Below are 22,066 nucleotides of genomic sequence, written 5' to 3'. Positions count from 1 at the left end.
AACCTTAGCACTTATTTAATAGATAAGAATTATCAACATCGGCCTATGTACCAGATATTTAATTAAATACTATTATTCGGAGATCTGTAAATACTTACTACAAAATATCTATCCTTCGACAGACTCACGTCTTTGAGTATGAATTTAAGCACTGCGATTCTACCAATTTTTAGTCTGATGTGGTACTTTCTTTTGAACAACCATGATAACAGAGCTGGTAACAACCTAAAACATTTTTCTATTATTGTACATTTATAACAAAACAAAAACAATAATAGATTATTGGCATACTATAATCCAACCCTACCATGAAACACACGAGTAAATAGCCACAAAAATAAATAGCAATATGAAAAAGATATTCATTTTGGCGAGTTTATACCATTTCAAAGCTTTTAAAAGAATAATTATCGTATAAAATCGTGATAAAAAACATAATATTTATGTATCGGAATTATTATGATTAATTCTAACCTAATCCCAACTCAAAATGTCAATGTCAATGTCAGACATAATTTTTTTCAGCGCCGACAATGTATTTACATATGTTACTGACGTGGAAGACTACGAAAAAAGGTTGACCACTGCTGATACAACTAGGTGAAATGGACTGAGAATCCCATTGCTAGCAATATACCCAACCAGGTCAACCTCCTCGCGGTTCTCCCTGGAAACTATCATGGTTAATTCCTGAATGAATTCATCATGATTGGCTAACTGGTCTGTTTTCATTCTCATCTATCACCCTTCACTGGTACTCCGCCAGCGTATTCCGTTAGCACAGGCGGGGTTACCATACCATTTAAAAATAAAAAAAAAAACTAGGTGAAATGGGGGTATCATATTATCTCGGGAGGCCTGCGATTGTGGAGTGCAATCGCAGACCATGTCTTACCTCCTACCCTGTCTTTTGTGTCCTTTATCTTGCACGGAGGACCTAAATAAAATAATCAACTGTATTGTGGAAGTTGCTAAGTTACGGTCCAAATATATTTAGGTTGCCTATTGACTTGAAAAAAGAAGAACTAACGTGGTAGCAAAACTTTACATATTATAATTAATGAAATAAAAATGGAAATATAACTCTAACGTTTTATATTTCTTCAATCTCCAACTCATAATTCTTTCTTTTTCCTCTCCAAATCCTTTTTCGTGCAAGTAGTTCGTTTGTGGAACTCACTCCCTACCTCTTTACGGTGCGCTTAATCGTTGCCCATTTTTGAAAACCTAGTTAAATCCCACTACCTATCCTTATAATCATTTAGCCTTACGTATTTCTAGTTTTATGTGTGTTAGTGTGTTATATTTGTATGTATTTACGTGTATATATGTATTTATATGTGTATGTATGTATATATATTTGTGTATGTATATATACATATGTATATATTTGGATGTATGTGTTTATTTATGTATGTTTATATGACTATGCTGTCACAGATATTATTTTTTTACAGATCTATTCTTTTTAACGCGCCACCTACCTATTTATGCTTTAATTCCTTCTATCCAAAGGTTGTCTGAAAGAGATTGCTTAGCAATAAGACGGCCTTTTGTACTACACTATACGTATTGAAAATTGTTCAACAAATCCTATTATGTTGGTGCAATAAAGTGTTAAATAAATAAATAAATATTAAATAACGGTACGTTGATCAAACACGAGTACGGATGAAAGTTAGCCTATTGTGTTAAGTTTCATCTAAAATTATTCAAATGATTTCCAGGGGACCACGTGAATAATGAACTAACAATAGTACATTACTGTAGTGGCCAGCAACTGAGGCATTGATGGACGAACGTGCAAATGTGGGCCGAGGCGCAGCCGAGGCACACATATGAGTCCATCGATGCCTAGTTGTGGCCAAGGCTTGTATAGTACTTTTCTCAAACAATGCGCGGAAATCAAAAACACAATTTTACTTTTTAAGTTCAATGACGAATAACGAACAATAATAATTTTTCACGCGCCATAATGTTCCTTTGTTTTTTTTTTTCAATATCTTTACCGTATCACTTTGATTGAAAACTAAATCAATAGACTCAAAAATTATTTACAGAAAATAAAACAAAGTGAATAAAATCAACATTATAATTATTATTTATCTACAAATTAAACTATACATGATATATTTTTAACAATAAAAAACTTAAGGCCATGATCTCTTGGCGGTGTAACCTTCATACTTTTTCCTTGTTTTCAAGCCCGTCACTATGGTGGAACTCTTGGGGAACGCAGATTTTCCATTGAACAAAGTGTCTTTTTCTGAAATGTTAAAATAATTATAAAAAATAAATCTACGTCCGCAACTTCGTCCATGTTGTGTAGCACATATTGATTGACAGAGATAAAATAAAAGTAGCTGTTTCTCTCTATCCCAAATACTATGTTTATACTAAAATGTCAAGACATTCATTAAACAAATTCATTTTTATATTTCTAATATTAGTAAAAATTAGCAGTAACATGCGAATTTATTTGCATGAATTAGAATAAAAGGCATCCATACATTTTAATTCAGGAATGATCAATCTGTCTGTCATCATCATGTGGTTAATATAATCTTAGCATTTTTATGCAAACTTAAACATTTCTGAACGCATTGCTGCTCTATATTCTTCTACCCTCCTTACCTATCCATATTCCCAATCAAATCTGGGATCACATTGGGGGTAGATGCTTACAAAATCAGTCTGTAGTCCAAGAGAGTGTCGAGCTCAAGTTCCGCTAAGATATCTAATATATCTCTGTCAGCCATGTACTATTCAATCAGCTGCGATCTCCGTGCAACATGATTGGGTTGTCTGGATGAGATCTCTTTCATAAAAAAATCCACCTTTGCTCACAATATTTATAAATATATTATCTGTGTCATTCACAAGAGCAATAAAGAATATTAAAAAAATATTGTATGTTTTTATAATAAACAAAATATATGTTTGTGAGAAAGTATGAATTTCGATTATTAGATTGATTTGAATTTCATAATCTCATTTAATACTTTTTTGAAGTAAAATTAGCCAAAGTGTTAGCTGTCATCCATACAATGTTTTCATGCAAAGAGTATAAAAACTAACATTGCTGATTGTACTGGAAAATTTTCTCTATTTCACTGTATTTGTATACTTAATACTAACCAGGGTGGAATCGTACATAGTTCTCTTGAATATGCAAATTTTTGGGCAAGTCCATTTTCACCAATACATCAAATGGAGTCTTTGTTTCCACTGGTGTTTTGTAAAACTGTTTCAGATCATCTGGAAAATGAAAATAATCACTTTTATTTTTTTATATAATTTACAATTAGGTACAAATTTGATTTGCTATAATTATTGTAATATATCAATCTCTCTTTTAGAAGTATTATATCAGCTGTAAACTATCTACTGTTGAACATAGACTTCCCCCATATGGGGTTTGCCTGTAATTACAATGCTTAGCAGACAGTTTGGAGCCAACAGTAAAAAAAAAATCATCTTAAAACATCACTATAGGATGATGTTTTAAGTTTCTTTAGTGGCTTCTTACAACACCCATGAGAAAGGAAGGGAAATTTAGCTTACATTGGCATTATTTGATATTTATGTTAAGAAGATACAAAATCAATTACTTTCATACAGTGACAAGAAGTTTTTTAATATCTTTAATGTTGCAAGCACTAAGCAAACTGTATGCTTGAACGCTGTCCTTACAATACAGGATGGAAGGGACAGGGTGGCCAAAATGAAAACAGCTGATTCAGATGAATGGTCTGAATCAGATGGCAGAATGTTTTCCCACCGGAAGTGCACCACAATCATATAATGAACGATTTTTAGTATTAATGCAGCGCAATGTTATAAAATTTTTCAACATACTGTGTTCCACAAACTCTTATGGAGTTGACATTACACAGTTGATTCTGTGCGTCACAGTAGAATCTTAATATAAATAATATATTGCTCTTTTTTTGGTACTGCATAGTATTTTACTATAAAATATTATTATTTGTTTATATTATGATATAATACCATAGATTACAGGATTTTAAAAGAAAAAACGAAAGAATGTCCCTTAGACCCTGTATAAAAAATTGTAAAGTTACAAAAGTTTTATGTAAGATTGTAAATTATATTAGAATTCTGCCAATGTTCAATTAGCCATATCACAAGCCTATACACTATTTATATAAATGACACATAGACCTAACTTTATGGCACTGTGGTTGTGTAACACTCAAGTGCAGTATTCAAGTGAGTGATATCCACTACAATCAAAAAAGAGAATTTTTATGCATTAAAAAAAATGTCCATCATATGTATGGTCAATAGTTTATTGTCTATTGTCAGCCATATATATCTATTACTAACTAGTTCTGAAAAATATTACCCTGTCCATATTCAAGTATTTTTTTTCCTTTCCCTAAAAACCTTTTTTAAACAAACTATTACAAATATTAAAAAAAGAATAGCTAATCAGTCCAGTTGTTTTCAAGATATGAGCTTATCAATTATTATTTATAGATAAAGAATAAAGTTACAGATTTAAGGAATATTATATTAAAACTATAAAAAAATGCCTTAATACTTACCAACACATTCAATAGTATGTAACAATGAGTTTGGTACACTGTAACCTGTTTCCTGGTAACATGCTTTTAGTACTGCAAACTTTTTACCGAGGTCTTCAAATTCTGAGTCAGATTTTAAACCATTATCTGTGCATATCTTGACAATGGTCTCTTCAATATTAGCTGGTGGATCCCATGGTTTGTTTGGACGTAAGAACCTATAACATGGTATTAAATTAATGTGACTTTTTGTCATGTATTCAACCTAATGACAAATTCTAATAAGCAGGGGTGCCAACACTATGGGTGCTTGAGTGCTCCAGATTCTACAAGAGATTAAAAGAGGGTGTGGAGCACCCACGATGCTAGACATCATAATGTAATTAAAATAATCCTCATCTCATTATTTGTTGCTTAGGTCATGTTTGCATGTCCAGCAAGCAATATCCATCATTCAGCTGAAATAATGATGATGTGCCCAGTTATCAAAAGAGCTTATACTCTTTTAATAAATAGTGCTTATAAAAAGCTTCGTAGATGCATAAGGGGTGCTTAGAAGCAAGCACCACTACTAATAAAATATCTGTTTTAAGTAGTAATGTGTTCAGAATTTCTTCATAGTTCATTTTTTGTGCATTTTGAAATGGAATATATTGCCTGTAGACATGAACGGTAACACGACAATACACTGATAGTGGTATCCCTCATGGATCTGTATTCTTCATATATAAGATGCTAAGATATTAATGTTGGTCTATAAACACCACAGTTATCTAAATCTTATATATAATATAGCAGTAATTAAAATGTTACTATAAGTACTTACCCTCGTGCAGCTAGAGACTCAGCGGCAGCTTGTATTTTTTTATCGATTTTTGGCAATTTCTTTTGAGCATTGCGTACTGGTATAATCTAAAGAAATAAAGACATTAAAGTTTATGATAATTAATAATGTCAAGAATGAGAAAGATAAAAAATCTAACATAAATAACAATAAAAATAATAACCTGCAAATTGGTACGGGTCACAGGCAATAATACATTTCGTAACATTTTATTATTTAATGTAATGATTTAGTGATTACTGTATACTACTTATAGAAATAATTGTAAATTTATTGTTTATTTAGATTTGCGAAATTTTCAAAAAAACAATTATATTTTTACTCTTCTTCTGACATAACTTTAATATTTCATTATACGACGATTTCATTTGCGATTACATAGATAACACGTCATACAATTTCCTTTGACATGAGCAATTCACAGATTTTATTCTTTAAAGAATATGATTGAAAACAGTTTATTAAGTATTTATGGCTTTTGAATTGATTTATATGAAAATATATAAATTGTTAGGGTAAAAATAATAAATTTCGTATTAAGTAACATTTGTAATTTCGTAAAATAACATGAATCAGAACGTCAAATATTTCTGTTTTTAGTTCTTAAGTCTGCCGCTGCAAGCAGCACTGTCGGCTTGGGATTGTTGTTTCCTATCCGCCATTTTCCTTTAGTCGCCATTGAGAGGTGAAAACTACGCTAAATGACGGTGATAATTTTAAGATTTTGAGTGGTTTCTTTAAAATTGAACCTGTTTTTAGTGTTGTGAAATGAAAATGAAGTGTCTCGGACTACCATGACGCATCAAAATCACCAAACAAACGGTGCAAGTCTCGAGGATTGCCACACTAACTTCTTCGCCTTGGTAAGTCACTTTTACATTGATGAAAGAAGTAGTACGTACTTTTCTTTCGAAATCATTACAATTTAAGCGGTACCAGTATCGAATACTGTTGTTAAGAGATCTCGTGTGGTATGTTTATGAATTCCTAAATAATGAGTCCACGATAAGTATACGAGTCTTGATTCTCGTTTAGTGGACGCTGATACAAAATTCACCTTATTGCTATACGGCAATTGAATCGATCTATTGCGTTAAAGTTTTTGTGTAGGACAATTTATGTTTAGGCTACTAATGACGCTCGGCCGTTAGTCATCCTGGCATCGTTTTCGTCACAGTACAGAGTCATGTTGCGTTGCTAACCCACAAAATGTCAACGCTTTCGGTGAGCGAGGCCACAAGAAGCCACCGGCCCATAGAGGTCATTTTGAATTCACCTGGCCGTAACGCGACCGTAATGCGTTCGCAAGACTAGTTTCGCCAGGTCGAGGAAATAACTTTCTTGCTACAGTTTTAACTGACTGTGCTCGATTTTATGTAAATGTATAGAGCATCTTAACAGGAAGCGCTCGTTGATGCATGAGGATGGCGAAGAAACAGTCGGGGTCATTCATTATCACCGTGTTGTATTGTAGAACCGCTTTGCGTAATGTTCATAGCTGGCGCGAATTTTATCAGATTGTGTTCGGGTGAGGATTAGCGGGTGTGCGGCGCGGGGCGGCGGGGACGGTCGGTCGTCCTCGGCGAGACCGAGAACAGCACGGCGCCACTTCCACCTGACGCGTTGCCACATCTCCGCGCCGCGGCGGCGCGCGCCTGCTTGCACCCGTCTCCCTCTGCGCTCCGCCTATCTCGCCGCGATACAAATTACCGATTTCTTGCCCTGCCTGTTTATTGTCTAATTATTTATGCGTCGTTTGCGGACATCGCGGCTTTTGTCGTGTGGAATTTTTCAATCGCACCGCCCGTGTAGTGAGTGGTGACGCATCGAGTGCTACTAGGTTGTCACTGCGCGGGTTCAATACACCCGCCGCCGCTGCGATCGCACTGACGAGTACGTTTTCGATACGTTCGTCCACTAACTAAATATTATGAGTAGCTAGTACAAAATTTGGATCACGGTCCTTGTCCGAGTCTCGAAGGTCGAATTTAAATATTGAAGTAAGATATTTGAGTATGGATCGTTCTCTAATTTCTTTGACCCTCGTTTGTGAGGTATGCCGCTGACACCGCAGATGTCGCGGGGTCGGCGCGCGCGCACTTCGCCGCTCGCCGGCTGCGCAGGCGTCTTGCGCTCATTCAACCGTTTATGAATGGTCGTAATGATTGTAACTTTCCCATAAGCGGGCCTCCGCATAGACCCTAATTGTGCGCCGCGATTAACTAGCTATTCATACGTCTTTGTCTCGTGTACTTACTATCGGATTCTAGAATGATCACAACGTCGATTACTAGAATGATGGTTCTATTTAAATAAATGACGAAACAAAATAACACTAAACGTATTATACAGCGTTCGAACTACGCAAAGCTGGTATAAGTACTAGACAACTGATGGACTTAAATATATTTTTATGTAAATACAACCGGAACAATACAAAGCGATATTCATGAGCGTTACTATTGTGTAGGAATCGAACTCGTAACCGCAACGGAAAACGAGATAGTGCATTATACCCTTACACCATTCCAAGGTCGTGAGAAATGGCATCCTTCATATGTATTCTCTTCTGAAGACATTGTCCATTGACTGTCGAAATTCGTCGTTAACTTATTCATGGTATCCGACGACCCGCGGCCTCCGCCCTTATCGCCCTCTATGCATACAGAGCACGACTTCAATTTTGCACTGAATGTGCTCATTTCCTTCCCGTTATGAGTCCTTAGTACAGCATATAGCGAGAAAGGCACGGAAAAATGTTTTTCTTATCTAATATCTATTCCGTTCCGCGCCGTGGGAAATGTTTATAGTTTGCTGAAACGATTGTGAAATTATTAAATGATTTTATTTGTATTATATGCAATAAATAAGATTTATTTTCTCTTGTGATTATTTATTATATTGGTAATCTCAAATTTAAACCAGCCTATGGACGTTTGCAATACTAGGGGTGTACACGTGCGTGTTGCCAACCCTGAAAAAACCTAAATATATCTTTTTCAAAGAACATTAATGAATAATATGTTAGGGAAACAAAATGTAAATTGACGTAAAAGTAGGTACTACGTGGTTAAAAGTGAAAACGTAATCCAATGTGTTACTTAATAGGCTTACTATTTGATACTTTAAAGAATGCGCTTTCTAAACTCACCTTAATGTCCCATGTTGACGAATCTGTTCGCTTCAATGAATGTCTGTACAATTAAAATATTTGTCCACTTAATCTATGATTAAACCAAGATTCTTGTTTGAGGAAGTCAGAGATAGACAGAGTAAGCCATGTGCAAATATTCTCCTTTTAAAAACCCTGAATGAAATTCACTGTTATCTAGTCAATTTATGATTAAATTAGGTTTCTTATTCAGAAGTAGATCAATGAGTAAAATCTAAAAGGTCCTTACAAACAGCACCGGTCCTGGGGTAAAGCGAGAGGAGCGGTCGCTCTACGCGCCAGGTGGCAAAGGGCGCCAAAAAGCTGAATCCAAAAAACCATTTCCAGTATTTGCAATGAACGTTGATTTTTTAAAATAAGAGAAAATTTATTTATTTTACGTAAAACCAAAGTAGTGAAGTGAAAGCATCGACCTAAGAGCGAAAGACAATCTCACTTTACCCTATTCAAGGATTCAAGGCCGATGCAGCTTTTTTTATGCAACATAGATTGGCAAACAAGCTGACGGCGCATCTGATGGAAAGTTGCAACCGTCGCCTATAGACAGGAGCAAGTACCATGGACATAACAGAGTATACTGTTTCACCCATGATACCCCCCATGCGTCGTCATTCCTGAGGACTCAGATGTTATTCCTCTACACCCTGTAAATTCACTACCATATCCCACCCTTCGAATTGAAACAGCCATGCAAACATAACTGCTTTACGGTAGAAACACGAATGGATAGACGTACCTAAGCAAACGACTTTCGTACATAGTTTCCCTCTGGTTACAGACTTCTATCCTCTACTATCTTCAGACTCTCTATCTATTCCTCTGTATATATTCATACACGCAAGCCGGTTCTGCAGCCTCTTGAGTGTTCAGTGTCAGACAATATATGTCATAAATAAAATGCAGTGCAGCCAACATAAAGTTACATAAGCAACAGGTAGTTGAAAGTGGAGCAATACGCCAACTGTTATATTGCCCGAAAGGCATACCCATAGCGACAAAATGTAACAAAATAAAAACCGAGTAGCCGTCGTATTGCGGAGCTTAGCCAATCATTGCGGGCCATGGGTCCGCGAGGGCGTGGCCAGGGGCTCGATTCCCATAAAAACAAACCGCTCATAGTTGAGAAGTCGTTCCATCCAAAATCGATGGAAGTCTTACTCCCCTTATTTATAAAAACGTCAAACCTAGAACTGTTTTGTTCCTTTTTTTCGCATTAAATTCGCAATTTGAAAGAAAGTGTAATACCTAGTTAAAATAGGTTTATAGGAGTTTTCAGTCGACTTCAAAAAGGAGATTCCAAATTAGGTTTTTTTTTTTAATGTTTGTTGCATAATAACTTCGTCAGTTCTAAACCGTTTTGTAATTTTTTTTTATCTGAATCGATATACTTACAGATTGGTCTCTTAGAAATTTTATCAAAGTCGGTTCAATAGTCAATCAAAATAACTACTTTTGTAACAATTTTTTTTTTTTTTTTTGTGAAAGATTGTGTCCATCTTTATTAGTTGTTATGAGTAAAGGGGTCAATCTAAGTGACCGGAGATAATCCCGTCGATTGCAAACAATCAAAATTAAGCTCAAAATCGACGAATGATTAGCGTATTACACACTCCAAAAGTACAGCCGATTTTAGAACTTATCGCGTTTATAATTAGAGTTAAATCGCGTCTTTGCGATTACATCCCTTACTAAGTTCAATTGTTTATTTGAACTATATTGAGCTGCGGTTGAGTCCTAATTTTCGAGGAATTGCACTAGCGTGAAGATTGAATTACATACATTTTTTGTCGTTTATTTACATTTTTCTAACATACAGTCAGTAGGTAGCGTGTTTTTATCATTCTCATGTAAATAAGTAACAAGGACAATTGATAATTTCCACGATGTTAAGCGATATGAAAATGAAATGTTTGTGTGTGGAGCTTCGTATAGAAACTATCGCGCCTGTTGACGACCACTTTAGTGATTATTAAATATGAAATAGATCAAATCGTCTTAACATTATAACGATTGCCAGACAAACTGACGACTTGTTTTAGTCATTTTATACCACGACAGTGACAAACAAGCACATTTTGATAAACGGTTTAGACTTTTTTTTTTTATATAACTTAGAATGTCAAACAAGCTGACGGCCCACCTGATGGAAAGTGGTAATCGTCGTCTATAGACATGAGCAGTACCATGGACATAACAGAGTTAGAGTACTGTTTCGCCCATTACTGTTGCCATTCCTGAAGACTCAGGTGTTATTCCTCTGTACGCAGTAAATTCACGCCATATCCCACCCTTCAAACCGAAACACAGCCATGCAAACACAACTGTTTTACGGTTGAAACACGAATGGGACAGAGGTACCCAAGCAATCGACTTTTGTACAAAGTCTCCCTCACACACGACCGGCTTGATAAACGGTTACAATAGCCTGCTATACCAGGGGGCCTACAATGAAATGAAATTCCGAATTTTCTGAATCAAATTTAATGTTTTTGTTCATACCAAAATCGGCCCAGTATATGGAGCTTAAGTTCGTCATAAATCAAGTCAAAGTTCAATAAAAAGATAAATATTTAAATTTTTAAATTGTATGTATTGTATTATGTAATTTTAATATTAAACTTTTGTCTTGTGTGGCTCAAAAATTTTGTAAAACATTTCATGGTAGGCCCTCAGAGCTCCTCGCGTACAATATTTTTATTTTTACTACCTATACACTTGCAGAACATTTTAACAATATCTTTGAAAAGTTAATATTACTTTTTGGAGAATTCTCGTAATTTAATGAAAACATTTATGAACTTAATAATTATATTTTAATATAATAACTACCGGTTTAACTTATGTGCAATATCTTCACAATCACTTGTGATTACAGCGATAATGTACTAAAGATATAGTCATGTACAGGTGATAGATAAATCTCCGCTATACGTAGCGAAGATTCATGTTTTGGAGACGAAACTTCTATGTGTAAATGTTATGTATAAATTATAATTTAATATAGTACATTATCGCTGTAATCACAATTCGTGTTTCTGAAGATTGTGTTTGTATGGCTGTGTTTCGGTTTGATATAGGGATATGGTGTGAATTTACAGGGTACAGACGAATAACACCTGAGTCCTCAGGAATGGCAACGCATGGGGGGTATCATGGGCGAAACAGTATACTCTGTTATGTTCACGGTACTGTTCATGTCTATAGGCGACGGTTACCACTTTCCATCAGGTGGGCCGTCAGCTTGTTTGCCATTCTAAATTACAGGCGTCCATAGGCTACAGTGACAGTTTACATAAAAATAATCATGCTAAGACTAACGGATCGTATGAGTATTATATCCGTATAACAAAATCTACAAACTTGATTATGGATGGCAGAAATATAGCGGGGGGTCGTTATGATAACCTATCGTTGTCACACGGTGTGACAACGCCGCTATCGGTCACTGTGACCGACTACTGTTCTCAAACCGTATTTAATATTATTTAGTTCTCACTAACTTCATGCGATTCAAAGATTTTTCTTTTTTAAATTACATATTTTTTGGAAACGTTTTTGATACTCAATTGCTGCATGCAAGATAGAATTTTAGAAAATAGTATATTAGTAGCTGATATAGTTCAAGGGGTGAAAGAATTTTTAAAAATAATTCACTGAATTGTTAAAAGACTACTGAGTCTTTAAGTTTATCCTTTACATACAAATAGTCAAATCTTTTCCCTTTATGATAGTATAAATTAGCTGACTCTGTAGACATTATTTTGTCCACTATCGCCACCTACCGAGTTTTTTCTTACCAACATAAAAATTATCCTACCTCACAATTTATGGGATACGAGACACATATACAAAATTTATTGCGCTATATGGAAGATTATATGCAAATGGGAGATATGGCCGTGTTGTCTCGCCATAGAATTTGCCACCTTTTTTTTAATGGGTGTCGTAAGATGCGACTTAGGGACGGCGAGAGATGGGCACCAGCGTTTTTCTTAAAACATCTCTAAAGACTAACTGCGGTTGCCAATCCGCTTGCCAAGCGGTTACTGTTAGCAAAACCCCCCAAGGGGGAGGCTTATGTTCAACAATGGACGGTTAAAGACTGATATTATGTTGATGATTATAGTGGGAGATTAACGTCAACGTTTATTGTGAAACGAAATTTTTATATATTGAAATTTAATGATGTAATAATGAAATGAATTTACGATTACTCAACACTCCTCGATTAGTTGTATATCAAGAGATTGAAACGCATTCGTGCCGATTGAAAAGATCACGAATGCGAATTACTGAGTGCTACATATGTGACACGTTCTCGCGTTCCAGCCTCAAGCGCACGTGACCCGTGTCTTGTTTCCTCTTACGGATAAATCAATAATTTGTTATGAGAACTCATTCTATGTCACAAACGTAAACTAGACTTATATTGTTTTTATACAACTTAGAATGGCAAACAAGCTGACGGCCCACCTGATGGAAAGTGGTAACCGTCGCCTATAGACATGAGCAGTACCATGGACATAACAGAGTATACTGTTTCGCCCTTGATATCCCCTATGCGTTGCCATTCCTGAGGACTCGGGTGTTATTCCTCTGTACGCAGTAAATTCACGCCATATCCCACCCTTCAAACCGAAACACAGCCATGCAAACACAACTGTTTTACGGTTGAAACACGAATGGGACAGAGGTACCCAAGCAATCGACTTTTGTACAAAGTCTCCCTCTGGTAATATACAAGATCATAACAATGTAAGCGGTCCGTGAATATCGCTATCACTCCTGATAGCGGTAACATTTGCGGTAACGTTATCAACTACCACTTCGATTGTTTATGTACAAACTAGTTTGCTGTTTTTATCGTGTAATGGCCAATAGGACAGCCTGTAATTGGCTGTGACGGTATTATGGATGTAGATAAAAGCCTTGAAATTATAAACAAAGAATTACTATTAAAAAAATTACGTAGCCACGGAAATATACTATATATTTAGTGACGTATACATACATACCTGTTTTTTTATCTCGAATTAATCAAATCGATAATATTTAAAAGATTGGCTAAATTAATTATCGTATACAACGCCAAGGAAGTAAATTAAGTATTGTTTCAAATGATGATTAAGTTATTTATTTATTTATTTAAACTACATAATAAAATTGTGTGTACATTTAGCGGATTTAACATCAGACTGTGTTCTCTACTAGTCAACTATTAGGCTAATCATTAAATAAGTAGGCGGTGTATTATTAAATAGAGGAAAATTAAAGCAATACTTGATATATTCATATAAATTAAAAGAAAGAAAGAAAGTAACTATATTTCACAGAAATATGCGAGGTTAAACAGAGGTTAAAAAAAAATCATATATTAAGAATTATAATAAAGAAACAACACAAAAAATATTTATCTATACATATATATATATATATATATATATATATATATATATATATATATATATATATATATATATATATATATATATATATATATATGTGTGTGTGTGTGTGTGTGTATATAAAGAATATAAAATTAAAAAAGAAAAAGAAAACTACAATTAATACGTAAAATATTACTGTATAAAACAATGAACTGTAATAGAAGAGCAAATAGGAATCCAATCTAATCTAGTAATCAGATGTTTTCCTCAATAAAGTCATTATGAGACCAACACGAGTATAAACTCTATCGATTGTAAAAAAGCATTATCAAAATTAGTTTAGTAATGATGAAAATCTCGCAATATCAATACGTAACACAAAAAAAATTGTGAATTTTAGAAGTTGTTTAAAAACATCGTCTTAAGCGAATGTGAACGTATGTTGAAAACGTGTTTATAATAAGCAATAATGTTCTCGATTAATTTTGTCTGTTTATTTGTTATCGAAACTCGATTCTATAGAAAAAAAAAACGCTATTGTACTTATCGTTTAGATAGTGAGTTGGTACCCAATTATTACATTTGTTAGGAATTATTATTAGCAAATAATTATATAATACAATGATCCGTTTAATTACAAACACTGTAAATTGCCTAATGATTTGTGGTATTATATGTTTAATAATATCTAATGTGCTGTTTTAACGGTACACTGACAATCATTTTAGAATATTTAGCGTTTAATTACCAAAATCCGCAATTTATTCTATTCGCTATATACTAGTACCTACTTGGTCTTGTTTTTTAGCGACTTCTAAATTATATAGGTTCTCAAACAATACGTCTTTAATTAAAAAAAATAATAATTTTTTTTTGCAATCTGTTTACTATTATGTTAGTACTATATTAATTCTCTGACGTTTTTTGGTTGCAAGTTGGTAAAAAAACCGCTTCCTACGAAGCGAAATCTACGTTTATACGTTTGAGGTCGATATGTTTTTATGGAGCCGAATGTACTTGTATTATTCCTCAAGCAGTCGCCCCAGCCCTTGAGCGAACCTAACGTCCTTCGCCTACTTTATCTAACAGACAGTGCTCTGTAAACGAAGTTTATAACCTAGTTAAGTTACAGACTTGTGCGTTTCACTTTCTAAAATCTGTGAACTTTTTGTCGCCGCTCGCATTTCTTTCTCGCCGTCGGCCTTGTTCGGATACGAGGCAACTTTGTCATAAACAAACCTATAAGTATCGAGTTCTCGTAATGCAAACGAGTATTATTTGTTTACTAGAGTGCAGCACACTGTTGCCACCTCGACAACGAACGGGCTGAGTAGCTGAACTGTGCCAAAAGCGGCTAAATTGCAATATTGCAATAATTCTAATAGTTGCTAAACGAAAAATGTAACATAGAATCATGCAAAATCATCAACAACAAGAATGCTTATTCGACCTAGTATTATTCTTTATAAATATCTTACACGGAAAAATAAAACTAAATTGAGTAAGTACAGAAATGTTTAATTAAATAGAAATTGTAAGAAAATTATTTAGACTTTATATTAGATGACGAGTCGAAAATTTGACAGAAATGACATTAATTTATATTTTGCAGGAATGTAGGTGAATACTAGATAGGAGTATTGAACATTGCCCTTATGCATTCTGCCTTTGAGAAGGCGTGCAAATATTTGGTACATTTTTAAATTAAATAGGTACATGTTTGTAATTTTAATTATAAATATTACTCATAGTTTCCGGTTCCGTCCGAATTTCCTTATTCTTATAATTTTACTTTATTATTCATGTCAATAATAAAAACGATGTGCCTGTAATAACAGTTGTCTAAATAATAATATTATTAAAATATTTCCAGAATTACTCAGATTTAGCCAAAAAAAGTGGCTAACCTGACAACCGTGCTGACGCGTATACAAAAATAATCAAAAATGTTTCGCGACGTGATGAGATCATTCGTGTCCAGCCCTGAGTGAAATATACAACTTACGCGGTCCTTTTCCTCTTGTTTTATTATGAGACACATTCTGGGTCAAGGTTCTGTTTTGATGAGTACGTCGCGCAGGAAACAGTATTGGCCATGTTTTATTGGCCCATGTTAATATTGACGATTGTTAAAATTCATGTTTTTTGGCCATCAGTTAACCTATACGATTGTACGGTTTCATACCATAACTCCTTAAAAGGCGTAAACTAATAAACAAAACTCTTGTAAAAGTATATTGAATATTGCATCGTCATCTTTTTAACTGACTTAAAAAAAGAAGCGTTCAAATAAAAGGCATTCAAGTAACGCATTTTAGAGAGAGTTCAAATAACTTTTTTTTTTATTTAAATAAAAAACATAAGGGGATTTAAATCTCCCAATTTGGCAACCCTTTTCGTATGTTTTACGGAGAATCTCTCGACTGTATTGTACAACATTTTTATTTTGTTTTCGTTGTCAGTATTCGTTAGTGTTGTGACTTCTAGGTAAAAATGATCATTTGGGTGTTGCGTGACGTGGAGGGTGGGGGGAGGAAGGGGAGGGGGATTGTGTTACGTAATACTTGAAAGTCCCCAATGTCCATTCACACTACAATCTAACGTAATCCATTGTTGAATATAGAGACCCACCATAAGGAACAGTCCTGAGTTGACTCAATCATGTTCGACCCCATTGTTTGCATGCATATATAAGATTCCTATCGATGTAATGGTGGTCGATGCTTATAAATAAGTTGTTTTTTGTTTTACTGATTTTATCATCATCATTCTAACTCATCTGTCCGCTATTGAAAATAGCTGTTCCCCATTTTCGCAAAGTGTGATCCTGCGTTACTTTAATGATTTATTCTTTTATTCATAAAAAATAAAATGTCCTACCTATTAGTATTGTTATGTCACTGTCTTGCAAATTGAGAATCTGATGTTAAAAAAAAAACACTTCAATAGCTAAAATAGGTTTATGAGTTGTCGAGTATTAGTCGTTTTTTATAAATTAATAATAGTTAATAGAAGATTCGATTAGTGTCAAATGGAAATAGGGCTTGACTTAAATATTGTCATAGCACTGTGCTTAGAGTCGGTATATACTTTATTTCATAGTAAAATCAATTATGTGGCAATTAAGGTCTTCCGCTAAATTGGCGACAGCGGTCCGAGCCCGCGACCCTGTTCGCCAAATGTGGGTCAAGATAACAGCGGAATGCACATGCAGTGACTTTTTTAGTGGGATGAAAATGTAATGGTTACCCTGTTTGCCCTATCGGTATGCGCTGGCCGAGTATAAGTGAATAAAGATAGGCGTAGATAAAGCCAGGTCAGTTTACCCATCGTGACGAATTTACCAGGAATTTTGCAACTACGATAACGTCGACCGACAGGGGTACATTGTTAACAATGGGACCCACTAATCCCCATTACCAACAAACCATCTCCCCTAGTTTTTTGACGTTTTTTTCAATGGGTGATAATGGAATCGTAACCCCACCTGCGCTATCGGTATATGCTGAAAGCAGGTCAGATAGCCCATCGTGACGAATTCAATAAGAATTAGCAGCGATGGTTTCCAGGGAGAACCTCGTGAAGGTCGATCTGACAGGGTATATTGCTAGCAATGGGGCTGTCAAAACCCATTACTAACAATCCTCTTCGCCCCCCGTTTTTTGACGTTGAAATATATACGTATTACTCTATTTACCTACACAAAGTATATTACTATGCGATACCACTAGAAGAAATGTACGAAAGAATGGAATTGACACATTTTTGACTTATGTCACAAAAATGTGGTCATTTCAACATTTGCAGCTCGATTTCATAACGAAAACCGCAATAGTATTTTATTGTAGCGACTCACGTTTTCAAAATCTTTCGTATTGTCATGCAGTGGTGCAGATTATAATAAAGCGTCCATTTGAAATGTTTTTGATTCGTTATTCGTTTATTTTTTTTTTATACTACTACTAGCGATCCGCCCCGGCTTCGCACGGGTGGGTCGCTACACATCTAATCACATTAGAAATCTCTAAAATTATCAGTGTTTCTTTACTATACATATAAACGTTCCTCTTGAATTCTCTTAGCTACCTTTGTCCTATTCATGTTTCAACCGTAAAGCAGTTGTGTTTGCATGACTGTGTTTCCGTTTGAAGGGTGGAATATGGCGTGAATTTACTGGGTACAGAGGAATAACACCTGAGTCCTCAGAAATGGCAACGCATGGGGGATATCATGGGCGAAACAGTATACTCTGTTATGTCCATGGTACTGCTCGTGTCTATAGGCGACGGTTACCACATTCCATCAGGCAAGGCAGTCAGCTTGTTTGCCATTTTAAGTTGTATAAAAAAAAAACTCTATTAAATAAATCGCATCAGAATCCGATGCGTAGTTTTAAAGATTTAAGCATACATAGAGCAGACAACGGGAAGCGACTTTGTTTTATATGATAATGTTGGTGGCAAACAAGCATACAGCCCGTCTGATCATAGTGATCTGATGATGATCTGATGTAAACGGTCACTGTAGCCTATGAACGCCTGCAATTGATGAAATATGTTTTATGATATGTGTATGTTAACTATATTTCGGAACCGCATTTAACGGAAAACAAGTTTCCCTTGAATAATTTCAATTTTATCGTGTATATATAATGTACACATAAATAATGCAGTGACCTTAATCACACGAGGCGAAAGAATTTTTCGGTCAATGTTTAAGCAATAAATTAATGTCGTTACTTATTGTTAACTTTGTAAGTTAATAAGTTTATAGTTAAGCCACAAAAAAAAAAAAATAAGTAACTCCCTCCGCCTTTTTTAAAGTCGTTTTAACAACTCATACATACATACATATAAAAAGTCATACACATAAAAAATCTAAATATACATGATGATCATTATCATCATATCAGCTGTTGAATGTCCATTACTGAACGTTTAACTCCGCCATAAGGGATTTTTTGCCAATAGCTGCCACGCTTGGCAGGCGGATTGGCAACCGTAGTTTTTATTTTTAATGGATAATGGAATGGTAACCACGCCTGCGCTATCAGTATACGCTGGCAGGGCACCAGTGAGAGATGATAGGTGAGCATAAAGACAGGTCAGTTAGCCCATCGTGACGAATGCGACAAGTATTAATCAAAGTGGTTTCGTAGGTGTAGAGGTCGATCTATGGCAACCGCAGTTTTTTTTTTTGATGGGTGAAAATGGTACGGTAACCCCGCCTGCGCTAACGGGATACGCTGGCGGAGCACCAGTGAAGGGTGATAGATGAGAATGAAAACAGGCCAGTTAGCCCATCATGATGAATTCATCAGGAATTAACCATGATAGTTTCCAAGGGGAACCGCGAGGAGAAGGTCGACCTGGTTGGGTATATTGCTAGCAATGGGATTCTCAGTCTCCATCACTAACAATCCCTTTCCCCCGATGGCAAGAGGTTACCGCAGCCCATGAACGCTTGCAATACCAGGAGCATTACGCACTCGTTGCCGCCCCTGAAGAAACTATATATTTAATATCTATATTTCATATAACATGTCTCGGCCCTAACGTTATCTAAAAATATTTTTTAATGTCAGTATGCCTTGATTAATAAATAAATAATTAAATCTAGATCCGTAGATATATTTTGTCATAAAATTATGTGCTCTTCTGATATTGTTTTATCAAAGGTTATCAAAATCAATAATTGCTCTCTTGTGTCGGTGGGATGAAGTGATATATTTTTTAATGTCTCAATTTTATTTTTAATAGCATGATAATATAAAACGAGTTGTAATGGAATACTCAAACAGAATTTATCGAAAATTTAAACTAAACTGTTTGTGTCTCTTATTCAATTCATACCATATTTATTTAATAACAAATCATTTTTATATCTTGATATTTACATATATAAGTAAATAGTGGTTGCGTCTCTCGTGTTCTTTCTTTACAACTTCTTCAAATCAACCAAAGAATGCCGTAGTTGTCTTATTTTCATTCTTATTTTAATTCCTATACAATTTAAAATAAATAATTCATGGTACAGGTGTACATCTGAGGACTGCCCTTGAAAATTTACTCGTTTCAAGTATCCGGCGCTTGCAAATATTTCCAGCGCCAACGATACTCTGGAAATGGAGACCTTACATAACGACGTTGTTTACAAAACGGCTCTTTTTACATCTTCGACCTCATTTGCAAGCGACGTACAAATCAATGTAGCTCACATAACTTACAACAATACAATTTGCAACCAATTTCCCTCGATTTAAGAATGCATTTAGGATGACACAATGCGGTTGTCATTAAATCTATTGTGCAAGGTGGCAGTACAACTGTTGAAGGGCCTGGTAGTTGGGAAACTCGGCCGGCTGAGGGCATGCGATTCAATTTAAAACGCTTTCACTGCCACCACCCCCACTTTGTCGCCTTCCATTGGTTAGCCGCGAATATGCGAACTCGTTTGCGCGGACCGTCTCGTGCGTTGCGCTCGTACTAATTGTCATAAATATGTTGCCGGCCAACATTTTACGACCTGCCAGGTCCATCTAGACTATTAGGGTTGCCAATCGTCTTTTCCCAGGACATGTTCTGGTCTTTGAAGTGTCTTGAATATATTTTTAACAGCGTTCTCTAATAAGGTCATGTATTTTTAAAATTCACACGCCACTTTTGCATTATGGACGGTCTTTCTTAGGTTACGGACGGGCGAAATTGGAATCGAGAAGTATATTAAAAACAAATATGTTTATAATATTAGATTTTATACGATACGGAACTCTAAGTTCAAAGAATTTGTTAGAAACTAAATGTTTATTAATATTTTAGTAATATTTATCACACATATAATTTTCGAATATTTTGCAAAAAAATTTGATTACTCTTAAATAAAAAAAAATATAATTAATATTATTTTAATTTCGTTTAACCTATTTTAAGTACATATTATTTAATTATTGCCACTCAATTATTGCATCTAAACCAAATTATTTTGGTTATTCCAACTTCAAATCCTTCTTTTTGAAATTTGGGGATGGCAACCCTAATATAGACGCATTGTTCGGTTTATTCAAATTATATTAGGCGGCAATAACTTATGACTGCGATTGAATTTCAAATTGGAATTGTGACGCACTTCGTCAAGGATCGATTTGGCTTTATCCTTACGTTGTAACACGCTGCATGCTGTTCATCTAGTGTAACGCATTGATAAAATTGTAGATCATATTCCTCTATTGTATTACATTAATATTGGTCATTATAGATCTCTCCACTCATTTCAGTGCTTATTCGTTAACAATTTTATGTATTTATAACACAAATTTGTACGTCCAAACAAATTATCTTGCGTACCACTGTTCACCGCGTGCTACTTGCCAAATGGTGCACAAAGCTGTTTTCGTGTCACCGTCACCATAGAGGCTGTAGCCATTCGAACCTCGAGATGTACTTGGGGGGAGTGAGACAACGTTATGATTTGCATTAACGCGAGACAGTGATAGAATAGTAATTTCTCTATCGAGCAGCCTTGGAAGATTCTAGTACGGAGCGGTTGCTCAATTCTTTTTTGTTTCATTTCGAACAGAACAGTACAGTATTGATTCGAAATGGATTTTGATACTTCAGTGAAGTCTTTCACTATCGTTTGTTGTATCGTGTATCAACATTGATTGCATCCCGTTGAGTGTGCGGTTCCCTCGCTTCCCGACTGTCTCCCAGTGCTTTGTATGCACAAAAGCTCGCGACTATTAAGCCGGAGGCTGCATTGTGCCGCAGCATCTAAAGTACTATCCATTCACAATGTAATCTCATGTCCTAAATGCATAAATGCTCTTACTAAATAGTAATAAGTTTTTTTTTTTAATTGGTAATGTACCTATCTGCAGTTTGTTCAGTTTACACCACGTATGTATATGGTAAACGGTAGCAATTTTTGTTTCGTTTTCATTTTTTAGTTTATACTCTATATTATATCGAAGCTTTAGAACGCAAAAACAAATTACAGTTGTTTCGATCATGTAATGAATTAAATATCTGTTGAAGGGGAAACTAATGAAAGTTGCAACAAACTCTCCCGGACACCTACAATAGCGAATTGAGTTCCATTTAAAAACTAGGCCATA

The 22,066-nt window shown here is 35.1% G+C and overlaps 3 protein-coding genes across 8 annotated transcripts in view; 1 reads left to right on the top strand and 2 right to left on the bottom strand.

The window, feature by feature from the left end:
* LOC113517318 (protein hobbit) overlaps window positions 1-475 on the bottom strand; it is a 66,928-nt gene extending 66,453 nt beyond the window's left edge. For all 3 annotated transcript variants that reach the window (XM_052901487.1, XM_052901485.1, XM_052901486.1), the window contains exons 1-2: window positions 308-475; window positions 99-225 (exon numbers count right to left, since the gene is read on the bottom strand). In XM_052901487.1, the coding sequence (XP_052757447.1) occupies window positions 99-225; window positions 308-366 (186 nt within the window). In that variant the 5' untranslated portion in view covers window positions 367-475. The remainder of the gene's footprint in view (window positions 1-98; window positions 226-307) is intronic.
* A 1,603-nt stretch (window positions 476-2,078) lies between these two features.
* Window positions 2,079-5,755, bottom strand: LOC113517558 (39S ribosomal protein L50, mitochondrial). Its single transcript, XM_026902262.3, has 5 exons — window positions 5,558-5,755; window positions 5,377-5,462; window positions 4,572-4,768; window positions 3,139-3,258; window positions 2,079-2,266 (listed from the first exon to the last, which is right to left on the bottom strand). The coding sequence occupies exons 1-5, from the start codon at window positions 5,600-5,602 to the stop codon at window positions 2,151-2,153; spliced, it is 564 nt and encodes a 187-aa protein (XP_026758063.1). The 5' UTR covers window positions 5,603-5,755; the 3' UTR covers window positions 2,079-2,150.
* A 292-nt stretch (window positions 5,756-6,047) lies between these two features.
* Window positions 6,048-22,066, top strand: part of LOC113517317 (mediator of RNA polymerase II transcription subunit 13) — a 98,841-nt gene continuing 82,822 nt past the window's right edge. For all 4 annotated transcript variants that reach the window (XM_052901616.1, XM_052901615.1, XM_052901614.1 and 1 more), the window contains exon 1: window positions 6,048-6,257. In XM_052901616.1, coding sequence (XP_052757576.1) covers window positions 6,189-6,257 — 69 coding nt within the window. In that variant the 5' untranslated portion in view covers window positions 6,048-6,188. The remainder of the gene's footprint in view (window positions 6,258-22,066) is intronic.

Source organism: Galleria mellonella, unplaced genomic scaffold (assembly GCF_026898425.1).
Source record: "Galleria mellonella isolate WM207_F2 unplaced genomic scaffold, CSIRO_AGI_GalMel_v1 utg78, whole genome shotgun sequence".
NCBI classification, from domain to species: Eukaryota; Metazoa; Arthropoda; class Insecta; order Lepidoptera; family Pyralidae; genus Galleria; species Galleria mellonella.
The sequence above is the reverse complement of the archived record's forward strand: the minus strand, read 5'-3'. Positions and strand labels throughout refer to the sequence as shown.